The sequence below is a fragment of the Eubalaena glacialis genome, chromosome 9, assembly GCF_028564815.1.
Source record: "Eubalaena glacialis isolate mEubGla1 chromosome 9, mEubGla1.1.hap2.+ XY, whole genome shotgun sequence".
Lineage (NCBI taxonomy): Eukaryota > Metazoa > Chordata > Mammalia > Artiodactyla > Balaenidae > Eubalaena > Eubalaena glacialis.
Window position 1 is genome coordinate 32587573 of NC_083724.1, and position 13698 is coordinate 32601270.

At 38.6% G+C, this 13698-nt stretch overlaps 1 protein-coding gene across 1 annotated transcript in view; it reads right to left on the bottom strand.

Moving 5' to 3' along the window:
• TMEFF1 (transmembrane protein with EGF like and two follistatin like domains 1) overlaps nt 1-13698 on the bottom strand; it is a 97771-nt gene that overhangs the window by 65182 nt on the left and 18891 nt on the right. The window contains exon 2 of the mRNA XM_061200175.1: nt 7068-7177. Within this exon, the coding sequence (XP_061056158.1) occupies nt 7068-7177 (110 nt within the window). The remainder of the gene's footprint in view (nt 1-7067; nt 7178-13698) is intronic.

The following is a 13698-nucleotide window of genomic DNA, read 5'->3' on the forward strand; positions in this document are numbered from 1 at the left end:
CATTTTATTGGCATAGAGTTGCCTGTAGTAGTCTCTTAGGATGCTTTGTATTTCTGCGGTGTCTGTTGTAACTTCTCCTTTTTCATTTCTAATTTTATTGATTTGAGTCTTCTCCCTCTTTTTCTTGATGAGTCTGGCTAAAGGTTCATCAAATTTGTTTATCTTCTCAAAGAACCAGCTTTTAGTTTTATTGATCTTTGTTACTCTTTTGTTTCATTTCATTTATTTCTGCTCTGGTCTTTATGATTTCTTTCTTCTACTAACTTTGGGTTTTGTTTGTTCTTTCTCTAGTTCCTTTAGGTGTAAGATCAGATTGTTTGAGATTTTTCTTGTTTCTCGAGGTAGGATTGTATTGCTCTAAACTTCCCTCTTAGAACTGCTTTTGCTGCATCCCATAGGTTTTGGATCGTCGTGTTTTTGTTGTCATTTGTCTTTAGGTATGTTTTGATTTCCTCTTTGATTTCTTCAGTGATTTCTTGGTTATTTAGTAATGTATTGTTTAGCCACTATGTGTTTGTGTTTTTTATGTTTTCCCTGTAACTGATTTCTAATCTCAAAGCATTGTGGTCCGAAAATATGCTCAATATGATTTCAATTTTCTTAAATTTACCGAGGCTTGATCTGTGACCCAAGATGTGATCTATCCTGGAGAATGTTCAGTGTGCACTTGAGAAGAAAGTGTAATCTGCTGTTTTTGGATGGAATGGCCTATAAATATCAATTAAATCTATCTGGTCTATTGTGTCATTTAAAGCTTGTGTTTCCTTATTAATTCTCTGTCTGGATGATCTGTCCATTGGTGTAAGTGAGGTGTTAAACTCCCCCACTATGACTGTGTTACTGTCGATTTCCTCTTTTATAGCTGTTAGCAGTTGCCTTATGTATTGAGATTTATAACTGTTATATCTTCTTCTTGGATTGATCCCTACTACAATTAGGTAGTGTCCTTCCTTGTCTCTTGTAAAATTCTTTATTTTAAAGTCTATTTTATCTGATATGAGTATTGCTACTCCAGTTTTCTTTTGATTTCCATTTGCATGGAACATCTTTTTCTATCCCCTCACTTTCAGTCTGTATACGTCCCTAGGTCTGAAGTGGTCTCTTGTAGACAGCATATATATGGCTCTTGTTTTGGTAGCCATTCAGCGAGCCTGTGTCTTTTGGTTGGAGCATTTAATCCATTCACGTTTAAGGTAATTATCAATATGTATGTTCCTATTACCATTTTCTTAATTATTATGGGTTTGTTTTTGTAGGTCCTTTTCTTATCTTGTGTTTCCCGCTTAGAGAAGTTCCTTTAGCATTTGGTGTAGAGCTGGTTTGGTGGTGCTGAATTCTCTTAGCTTTTGCTTGTCTGTAAAGCTTTTGATTTCTCCATCGAATCTGAATGAGATCCTTGCTGGGTAGAGTAATCTTGGTTGTAGGTTCTTCCCTTTCATCACGTTAAATATATCATGCCACTCCCTTCTGGCTTGTAGAGTTCCTGCTGAGAAATCAGCTGTTAACCTTATGGGAGTCCCCTTGTATGTTATTTGTCATTTTTCCCTTGTTGCTTTTAATAATTTTTCTTTGTCTTTAATTTTTGTCAGTTTGATTACTATGTGTCTCGGCATGTTTCTCCTTCAGTTTATCCTGCCTAGGACTCTCTGCGGTTCCTGGACTTGGGTGGCTATTTCCACGTTAGGGAAGTTTTCCACTATAATCTCTTCAAATATTTTCTCGGGTCCTTTCTCTCTCTCTTCTCCTTCTGGGACCGCTATAATATGAATGTTGGTGCATTTCATGTTGTCCCAGAGGTCTCTTAGGCTGTCTTAATTTCTTTTCATTCTTTTCTCTTTATTCTGTTCCATGGCAGTGAATTCCACCATTCTGTCTTCCAGGTCATTTACCCATTCTTCTGCTTCAGTTATTCTGCCACTGATTCCTTCTATTGTATTTTTCATTTCAGTTATTTTATTGTTCATCTTGTTTGTTTGTTTGTTAATTCTTCTAGGTGTTTGTTCTTTAATTCTTCTAGCTCCTTGTTAAACATTTCTTGCATCTTCTCGATCTTTGCCTCCATTCTTTTTCTGAGGTCCTGGATCATCTTCACTATCATTATTCTGAATTCTTTTTCTGGAAGGTTGCCTATCTCCACTTCATTTAGTTGTTTTTCTGGGTTTTATCTTGTTCCTTCATCTGGTACATCTGCCTTTCCACTTTGTCTGTCTTTCTGTGAATGTGGTTTTCATCCACAGGCTGCAGGACTGTAGTTCTTGCTTCTGCTGTCTGCCCTCTGGTGGATGAGGCTATCTAAGAGGCTTGTGCAAGCTTCCTGATGGGAGGGACTGGCGGTGGGTAGAGCTGGGTGTTGCTCTGGTGGGCAAAGCTCAGTAAAACTTTAATCTGATTGTCTGCTGATGGGTGGGGCTGAGTTCCCTCCCTGTTGGTTGTTTGGCCTGAGGCGACCCAGCACTGGAGTCTACAGGCTCTTTGGTCGGGCAAATGGCAGACTTTGGGAGGGCTCATGCCAAGGGGTACTTCCCAGAACTTCTGCTGCCAGTGTCCTTGTCCTCACGGTGAGCCACAGCCACCCCCCGCCTCTGCAGGAGACGCTCCAACACTAGCAGGTAGGTCTGGTTCAGTCTCCTGTGGGGTCACTGCTCCTTCCCCCTGGGTCCTGATACACACACTACTTTGTGTGTGCCCTCCAAGAGTGGAGTCTCTGTTTCCCCCAGTCCTGTAGAAGTCCTGCAATCAAATCCTGCTAGCCTTCAAAGTCTGATTCTCTGGGAATTCCTCCTCCCGTTGCTAGACCCCCAGGTTGGGAAGCCTGACGTGCGGCTCAGAACCTTCACTCCAGTGGGTGGACTTCTGTGGTATAACTGTTCTCCAGTTTGTGAGTCATCCACCCAGTGGTTATGGGATTTGATTTTATTGTGATTGTGCCCCTCCCACCATCTCATTGTGGCTTCTCCTTTGTCTTTGGACATGGGGTATCTTTTTTGGTGAGTTCCAGTGTCTTCCTGCCGATGACTGTTCAGCAGTTAGTTGTGATTCATGTGTTCTCGCAGGAGGGAGTGAGCACACGTCCTTCTACTCCACCATCTTGAACCAATCTCCTCATAAGCAAGATTTTTAAATGAATCGAAAGATACTGCTAAAGCACCCAGCAGAGGAGTGTTTAATGGGCATGTGAGGTCATTGTTCTTAAACTGGCACGAACCTAAGTCTAACTTGAACAGATTTATAAGCTTGTAAGAAGGCAGAGGAGTCAAAGGAAAGTTCGCTCAGCAGCAGGATCAAATCACACTATAAGCCCTTAGGCAGTTTGCTCCTACAAGGCAAGCAACTTGTCTTTAAACATCCTTATATCCCTAGCACCTAGCCTAGTGCCTAGCACAAAGTAAGCACTGGATAAACGTCTACCAATCTAAACTCCTAACTTTTATTTTCCTTTCTTGCTTTGCCGCAAGGTAAGAATACAAGGGATTCCAGACAGATCATGAGAAGATTCTCTAGCTGGTCAAAAGGTCAAAAAGTCTTCATAATCTTAGAGCTGCAGGGGAAGACTTTCAAAGAATGAAAAGCAGAATCATAAAGACAAATATAAATATGAAATGAAAATTTTAAACTTCTTTATATCAGAAAATATAAACAAAATGAAAATTAAAATGACACTAGGATAACTTTTTTAAAATACAGAACTCTTTTTTGTAATCTATATAAACTAAAAGTAACCATCTCTAAGGTAAATACTATGAAGTGATTTAGTACTTAAAAGAGAAATTAAAACACCTATGTGTTTGTATAACAGAATATTTCTAGAAGGAAGTATAAGAATTAACAGATGTTGCCTCTGAGAAGAGCAACTGGTATTCTAGAACGGAAGGAAGACATTTTTTCATTATATTATATATCTTATATAATGTTCTAGTTGTTTACTATGGGCATATATCACTCTTCTAAAAAATGTATCAAAATGGTACCTACATCATAGGTTCTCTTGAAAGTTTATGAGTTATGTAAACTTATATATATATATAAAATATTTAGAATAGTCAATGGATATAAAATGCTCAGCACAGTAAGCAATATTATAAGGACACAAATAGTATATTATATATAGTGTATACACATGTCTTCCCAAATCAACACAAGGGAAAAAGAAAATACTAAAAATGGATAAAGAATATGAAATATTAATTCACAAAAAATGGTCAATAAGTTTATGGCACATTTCCAATTTCCCTAGTAATCAAATGCAAATAAAAAAGCTTTTTCCCTTTCAGATTTATATAATTTTAAAGGATTGACAAAATCCACTACCAAGAGGTTGAAAGGAGACAAGCAGCCTGATACATTGCTCTTGGTGAGAATGTTAATCTGTACATGAACATCTCATTGGCCCAACAATTCCACGTCAAAGAATTTAACCTAAGGAAATATAAGACAGTTGGAAGAAGGGAACAGCCCCAGTTTTCCCCATACAGGATGCCTGAAACACCAACAAAAAACCTGCAATCTTTGTGGCATGAAGAACCAAAGCCACTGGAAAGTGAGAGAGAAAATCCCAGAAAGGAGAGAGGAAGCATGGAGTCCCAGATACTGTGGCTGACCTCTGAACCAAGCACTCAGGGGGCACACTCCAAGTAGCTCAGCTAAGACTAAAAGAAATGATATTTGTGTTTCTACCCCCAACAGGAAATACAGTCTGCAGTGTAAGTTCAGCCAATTTAACTGTTTCAAAAATGACAATACTCAGAGGAACATAACATAATTCAAACACTCAAAAACATATCATTTACAATGTGTAGGATATATTCAAAATAAATATGAAAAAAAACACAAGAAAATATAATGCGTTCTCAAATGAAAAGGCAATCAACAGAGATGATCCCTAAGATGTCCCAGATGTTGAAATTGGCAAAGATTTTTAAAGCAGCAATATCTATGCTCAAGGAAAATATCCTTGTAATGAATGAAAAGACAGGAAATCTAGGGGTTTCCCTGGTGGCGCAGTGGTTGAGAATTTGCCTGCCAATGCAGGGGACACGGGTCCGAGCCCTGGTCTGGGAAGATCCCACATGCCACGGCGCAACTGGGCCCGTGAGTCACAACTACTGAGCCTGCGCGTCTGGAGCCTGTGCTCCGCAACAAGAGAGGCCGCGACAGTGAGAGGCCCACGCACCGCGATGAAGAGTGGCTCCCGCTTGCCGCAACTAGAGAAAGCCCTCGCACAGAAACGAAGACCCAACACAGCCAAAAATAAATTAAATAAATAAATTAATTAAAAAAAAAAAAGACAGGAAATCTCAGATAAATAGAAACTATAAATTCTTAATAAAATATCTGAAATTAAAGGCTCACTGGATGGGCAGAATGGAGATGACAGAAGAAAGGATTAGTGACCCTTGAGATAGGTCAATAAAACTTATATAAAGTGAAGAATAGGAAGAAGTAAAAGTTCGTGAGGGCTTGGTATACACCATGTGCACCAACACCTTCTTTTAAGGAAAGAAGCCCACTTTAGTTACTATCATTTTTAAGAAGGTTTAGGGAGAAGGAGGGCAGTCAGACACATCACCACCTATTTTTTTTTAACTTAATTTTTATTTTATATTAGAATATAGTTGATGTACAATTTTGTGTCAGTTTCAGGTGTACAGCAAAGTGATTCAGTTATACATATACATATATCCATTCTTTTTCAGATTCTTTTCCCATGTAGGTTATTACAGAATAGAGTTCCCTGTGCTATACAGTAGGTCCATGTTGATTATCTATTTTATATATAGTAGTTACACTGGCCTGACTATTGTTACATGAGCAACCATGGAGGGGTGGGCACAAGGTTAGCTAAGCGACTTCAAAGGTGGCTAGTGTGAATAAATAGTGGATTGTAAAGTCCCTTTTGACCAAGAACAACCTTTTTGGCTGGTCAACAGTACACTACCCAACCCTTCCTCCTTTACTTAAACTTTCTACTTCTTTTAATGAAAATAAACATGATAGTTAATAGTTTTCAAAGAGGCTTCATATTCAAGCTCCCTTTCTGATTTTAATTCTCATTACAATATCATAAGAAAGGGTGGGAAATATGCCTTCTCTTTTCAGATGGATCATACAGAAACATGCCTGAAGTTATAGGGTTAGTAGAAGTAAATGACTATCCTATGCTTTTATTCCTGATCTGTTCCCTTTCCTACCTTTAAAATCCAAAATGGTGGATACAGTTAGAATAAGATTATGAGTTTAAAAAATTCTAATTCCTTCTTTGTCTCATCTCAAATCCTTAATAAGGGACCGTCTTATGAACAATATTCTGAAGCCAGATTATAACTTAATCACAGAAAATAAACAAAAAAAAAGAATTGAGGGAATTCCCTGGCGGTCCAGTGGTTAGGACTCTGCGCTTTCACTGCCTAGGGCGCAGGTTCAATCCCTGGTCAGGGAACTAAGATCCCTTAAGCCAGGTGGTGCAGCCAAAAAAAAAAAAAAATAAGAAGAATTGAATGTAACACATTTCATTTCCATTCTTTCTGTTTTTTTAAACAACAAAATCACAACTAAAACAGCATTTGAAAAGCAAAGATATTCACACTCTTGGTTTGAGGTTCCCCCTTCTAGTCCATCTCTAACCCCAATCTACCCTGAGGTACCAAATCAGTCATGTTCTTTGGCCTAAAAAGATGAGACAGCAGCAAGTAAGAATGGAAGGGAAAGAGATAGACTAGAAAGAGAAGGAAATGGGAAAAAAAGGCCAACATTTTAAATAAGTGACTCTACTGCAATCTGTACTTTATTTCCTTTCAGTGAAAATTATACCTTACATTTGAATAGAACTTTAATATATTTTTCAAGGCATTTTCACATTCTATCAGAGCCAGTCTGCTCCCATAATTCAAGAAAAGAAGCATGGAAGGTACAAATAAGAGCGCTTCATCTGACAAAAAAGAATCAGTGGGCTGTGAACCCAAATTTCTTGTGGGGTTCAAGGTGTTTTAATAAGCTTTTTAATTTGAAAAATGTGAAATTACAAAATATGACAAATGTAAAAATTTTGAAAAGAGGTTTGATTTCCTTACCTGAAATTGACATGCACATTTCAAACCATCTCCATCTTCTTTACAGACTCCTCCATATTTACACGATGATTCATCACAAACCCTTATATCAGATTCCCTCACATTTAATTCTGTAAAAGAGGAAACATTGTTTCATATATATTTGTCTTTTTTATCCAAAGGTACATATATAAATAAAAGAAAAAATCCTTACACCTCATTCACAAGTATAATAATAAGACACAACATACAAAAAACAAGTTCTACAGGACCAAGATGTTCAAGATTCCCCAAAGAGAGTCCTGCATAATAATATGCCTAAAAGCGTATAAAAGCAAAGAAAAATAAAACTCAAAATTTCAGGATTTCACATACTTCCCAAAGATAAATCCAAAGAATCTTTCTATTTTGCCTGCCAAGAGCTTAAGACAGTCTTCTTACTATTGTCTTAACGTTTTAGATTATTTTTCTAGTGTTTAAGTTACTTTTAAGGATAAAAAATAATAACTAAAAAGAATCTTGATTTTTCTGGTACCCAAAATAAGTTTTGGATGATCATTATTCACTCTAGAACAAATAAACAGTTTTAATTACAAAAGCATTATGAAGTAAACTTGAATCTCATACAGTAGGTACATATGGAGCATTTACATGCAAAGAAAGATTCAAAATCTTTCTAAACTTAAATTTTTTAAATGCCTGATTTAATTTTACTACCACAGGAAGCAGAGCCTATCAATAATACTAGTATTCTGTGGTCATTCTGTGCCTGTTCCAAAACTGTCAGTCTTATTCTGGAACTATCAAAATAATCTCTCTAGGAAACCTAATAAACTGCTTCCAGGTTAGTGCTAAGTAAAGCAGCCAATCACATGGAATTGGGTGAAAACCACTACAAAGACAATTTTCATATCCTCCCTACTGGGAATGAGAGCTATAACAACAAATGCACTTACACAAACAGTAAACAAACGGTTGCTTAAAAACTCATCCCAGTGTAGAGGTGAACTCATGAGTCTGGGAGCAGAGAGGCCTAAGTTAGCTTCTGACCCTGTGGCTCAATAGGTGAGAGACTCTGGAAAGAGCACAAGATCTCCTGCAGCTCTAGATGGAGACAAGGTCTTGGCAAACAGGTCTCAGCGAGCTTTTCTCCAGCAATCCTTCATCCCTGGTTGTTTTCTACCTCTAGACTTCAAATCAGGACTCGGTGGACTGAGTCAAGGAGGTTCTACTTCTCTATCTAGTGACATCTGTCCTGGTTGACCATCATTTCCTCTCTCTGCCCCACTTGTCCTCAGTGCTCTGCAATGTGTCTCAGGTCTCCTCCTCCTAGATGACCCTCCAACGAGCTGGCAGTCAAGTACCTAAATACACAAGGAGTTGATAGTCACAGTACTTATTTGAGAAACCACTCTGCACCAAGCACTGCACTAAAGTAAGCATATGTCTATGTAACTATTGGTTACAAAAATTTTTTCTTCTTTTCCTTAAATGGATCTCAGGTACACAAAATTGGATTGCTCTAAAGTTCAAGCATATATGTAAAATTTAAAAAAAAAAAAAAGATGAGTAGAAATGAAAACTACAGGAAACTAATGCAGCTGTTTTGTTGCTCTCTCTGTTTCTCTCACTATTCAAGACACAAATGACCATCTTTCTATTCTTTCATCCTGGCTCTGGAGGCTTTATGTTCTTGGTTTTCCTCATCTCCCACTTTTTGCTTGTTCTTCCCTTCCCCCCTTAACCTCTTGCATTAGCTCCTGAGGCTCAATCTTAAGTGTGGGGTTTGCTTTTTTTCAATCTGCCTACATTCCTACTGGGAACCTGCACAAGGTCCGGGTTCCAGTTACTGTCTAATGTACATTTTAAAACCCAAGGAAGATAACTATATATTAATAAAGAACTGCTCTGGAAAAGAAGATAAGAATGCATAATATCTTTGCTCAACCACAGGCTTCATCAATTTAAGGGACCATAGAAATAAAAACAATTGCACAATTTGAGAAATAAAATTTAGTGTATTTCTCTTATTTCTTTTCTTTGTAGCCTTAAAGTTCACACTGGGTTCCAACACAATCACACATATCAAACAAGAATAAAGTTTTTATTTTGTCCATGGGTCAAGATCATGCTCTGAGTTAAGACTTGCTATCCTGGCTTGAGATTCTTTTGAGTTGCAATGTTTTACCTGTTGCATTTTAAAAGCACAACGGGATTGCAATCTAGAGCCTAAACCCTCTCTGCCACTAAGATTCTCACATGTCTGTCAGAGTTGTTCAGGCATCTGTTTGCATGAGGGACGAAGGAACATTTTTAGAGAATAATCATCCTTACTAAAGTGAGGCAGAAAAGCTCAGCCTGATAAACAAAGCCTTGGTTGGAAAGGAGGAGTGATCCCAAGCACAGGGTGGTATCTCATCCAGACTGCCCCAAAGGGTCATCATGACGGAGACAGAGAGGCTAACAATGAGAAACTAAAGAATGCCTTTCACTAAAAACTCTGAAGCACCCAAACAATCCCACTCCTGGGCATATACCTGGAGAAAACCATAATTCAAAAAGATACATGCACCCCAATGTTCACTGCAGCACTATTTACAATAGCCAGGACATGGAAGCAACCTAAATGTCCATCAACAGAGGAATGGAAAAAGAAGATGTGGTACATATATACAATGGAATATTACTCAGCCATAAAAAAGAACAGAAATAATGCCATTTGCAGCAACATGGGTGGACCTAGAGATTGTCATACTGAGTGAAGTAAGTCAGACACAGAAAGACAAATATCATATGATATCGCTTATATGTGGAATCTAAAAAAAAGGGTACAAATGAACTTATTTACAAAACAGAAGTGGAGTCACGAATGTAGAAAACACACATATGGTTACCAGGGGATGGGGGGGAGGGATAAATTGGGAGATTGGGATTGACATATACACACTACTATATATAAAATAGACAACTAATAAGAACCTGCTGTATATAGCACAGGGAACTCTACTCAATACTCTCGTAAGGGCCTATATGGGAAAAGAATGTAAAAAAAAAAAAAGTGGATACATGTATAACTGATTCACTTTGCTGTACAGCTGAAACTAACACAACATTGTAAATCAACTATACTTCAATAAAAATTAAAAACAAAAACAAACCAAAAAAAGCTCTGAGGCAACAAGACACAAAGAGCTCCACTTTGATACCCACATGACAAGATATAAAAGGGGTAGAAAAGGGGCTAGGACACCTCACCATCCCCAGCCCAGCACACCTGGGCAGGCCAGCACAAAGCCAAGGAGGTAGTGGTGTCAGGCTCCAAGGTACACCTCTGATATCTAGGGGGAGGTACCAATGCGCAACTTCAGGGGCAGCTAACATCACAAGAAAAACAAGACATGCTGTGTGGCAGCGGCCAGAATACATTAGTGAGCCTACATGGTACACCCTTGGGTAACTCCAAAAATAAACTTGGCAAGGAGGCATTCTGTGGGAGCTAGAGGTCCTACATTAACAGGTAAGGGTGAAAAGTCATGAAATTCTGATTATACTGGTTACTTGTCATGTTTTATTTCACACCTATCTTGCTATCAAATCCATGCTATTTTCATGTGTGTTAATGTGGTAAATGTGATTATGTAGTTAGTTGATCAGGAAGCAATTATGTATCTCCTATGTATCTAATATTATGCTAAGAATTTGGGATACACTGGAAAGAACATAACAGGGAGCTTATGATCTTGCTAACATATGGAACAATAAGCGATTAATTCAATATAAATATAGTCTATAATAAGGGGGAAATTGTGTTGTACAGACTATGTTTGCTCTAGGAGTTTCAAGAAGTAGGAAATAAAAATGGATTTGAAGTATAGGGTGCAGTGTCAAAGACAGCAAGACTTGCACTGACCTTGAAAAATTATTAAGACTTTTTCTGATTATAAAACTAATATAGATAGGATCATTACACAAAATTTAGAAATGGCATTGTTTTAATTGCCCACAACATGTGGTAATATTAAAAGAGAGAGAAAAGAATGTTCTTATCTATGAACAACGTTAAGTGAAAGCATAGACACAAATAATTTAATAGTACACATAAACATTAATTATCAGTGGTTCCCAAACCATGTTCCTTAGGAAAACTCGTGTCCTAGACTATAGTGTACCTTCATTAAAATCAAGTAGAATTTCAGTTTCTCATTTGAAAGGGAAAAACCTCAATGGAGAGAATTTTCTCATTTTAAGTGAGCTTTTTTTCACTTAGATTTCTTTTTTTTTTTTAAGATTTATTTATTTTTATTGATTGATTGATTGACTGATTGATTGCTACATTGGGTCTTCGTTTCTGTGCTAGGGCTTTCTCTAGTTGCGGCAAGCGGGGGCCACTCTTCATCGTGGTGCGCGGGCCTCTCACTATCGTGACCTCTCTTATTGCGGAGCACAGGCTCCAGACGCGCAGGCTCCGTAGTTGTGGCTCACGGGCCTAGTTGCTCCGCGGCATGTGGGATCTTCCCAGACCAGGGCTCGAACTCGTGTCCCCTGCATTAGCAGGCAGATTCTCAACCACTGCGCCGCCACGGAAGCCCTTCACTTAGATTTCTTAAACCCTCACTATCTTAGATTACTTCCTTGCTAGCTGTCAACAAAACCAATGTTCAACAAATAAGTAAAGAATATTAATAGAAAAATTCCAACAGTGTTTTATTTTTTTTTAATGTATCTTTTTTTTTTTTTTTTGGCTGCGTTGGGTCTTCGTTGCTGCACACAGGCTTTCTCTAGTTGCGGCGAGCGGGGGTTACCCTTTGTTGCGGTGTGCAGGCTTCTCATTGTGGTGGTTTCTCTTGTTGCAGAGCACGGCATCTAGAGCGCAGGCTCAGGAGTTGTGGCACACGGGCTTAGCTGCTCCGCAGCACGTGGGATCTTCCCGTACCAGGGCTCAAACCCGTGTCCCCTGCATTGGCAGGCAGATTTTTAACCACTGCGCCACCAGGGAAGTCCTCCAACAGAGTTTTATGAGAACACAAGATCATGAATGTCACAAGCTCACGAACATACACTTTAAGTTGTTTTGTCATTGTGGCCGTCGTGGCTAATTGCCTACTTTGGATCCATTCTCTCCTTCTTACTTAGTAAGGGAACCCCAATTTTGTTCTGGGAAACAAGGTACTCAGCTAAGTAATCTATTTCCCCAAATTCCTTGCTGTGTACCACAGTTGATATATAAGCACTGTCCATTCCTCCTTCCTTCTTCCATTCTTTGTCCTGTTTGGAAAGTAAACCTCTTGCCTAAGGTTGTGGAAACCATCTTACATGCGTGAAGGTGAAAGCTACGAGCTAAAGATGGTAGACCAGACAGACAGGAGCAAGAGTGTGGAGAGAATTATGGAATCACCACACCCACCCTGGATTTCATCCCTCCAGACTTACTGTTACGGGAAATGAACACATAAAGTCCTTATCATTCAAGCCACTATTGGTCAGGTCACTGATACATGTAAGTTAAAGACAATCCTGACATAATGATTGCATGTAAATTTAAGATAAACATTTCTAAGGAAAGTCTTAAATAATCTGGTGCTACATCACAGTTTACATGATAAAATTACATTATCAAGAGCATCATGACTTTCCGGTGCTCTGACTCCTCCCAAATTTGAGAACTACTGCCTTAGCTCAAACTCAGTATAGAAGGAATTCTATATCGGGATCACCTTCTGAATGTTATTTCTTTTCAAGTATTCTGTTCAGTACCAGGCATCAAGAGGGCACTCTACTACCTGTCGGTGATGATGATGATTACACACCTGCCTTCCTGAGCCCAAAATGGAAATTCAGCAAAAAGGATGAGCCATTTCTAAGGCCCTCAAAACTCAGTTCTCCAAATAGAAATATTTTACACAAGGAATCACTCAGCAGAGTGGCTCAAAACAGAAATACTTTGCTCTGGTTACATATGTGCCAGTCATATAATTCTCCAAATGTAAAACTTGTCTCAATTTTCATTAACATTTCAAAGCTGGGGAACAATACACAGTAAGGGAAGGAACCCTACTTACTGTGAACCTGAACTGCCAGAATCCCCAACTTTTGGCAGCACTAACTAGGTTCAGGTTCAAAATGAGACCTATTAGCACTCCAGAATGACGTGACTTTCCTACCACCGTTCCAATTAAACAGAAGGTAGTTGGAGGATCTTATGAGTTAGCTAGTAATTACAGGAGCCAAAAGTGAATTAACTTTGGAAATGTTACGACAGAATTGAGGGCTTCTCAATCTCGGCACTACTGACATTTTGGGTTAGCTACTTCTTTGTTGGGGGCGGGCGCTATCCTGTTCGCTGCAGGATGTTCAGCAACATCCCTGACCTTCACCCACTAGATGCCAGTAGGACCAGCTGTAACAACCAAAAATGTCTCAACATTACAAAACGTCTCCTAGGGAACAAAATCACCCCCAGGTTAGATCCACTATAAAAGATAAAATGAAAGGCTTTACATTTAATTCTCTAACACAATCATTATAAAGAAAGTGAGTCAAATAAGCAGCAATCTGCAAGATCTCTGCACATTACTACGGCTGTTTTTCATTTCAATAGGAGGACCTAAATATATTGCCTCCAAGTTTATGTCAAGTCCTGGCTCAGAGTGGG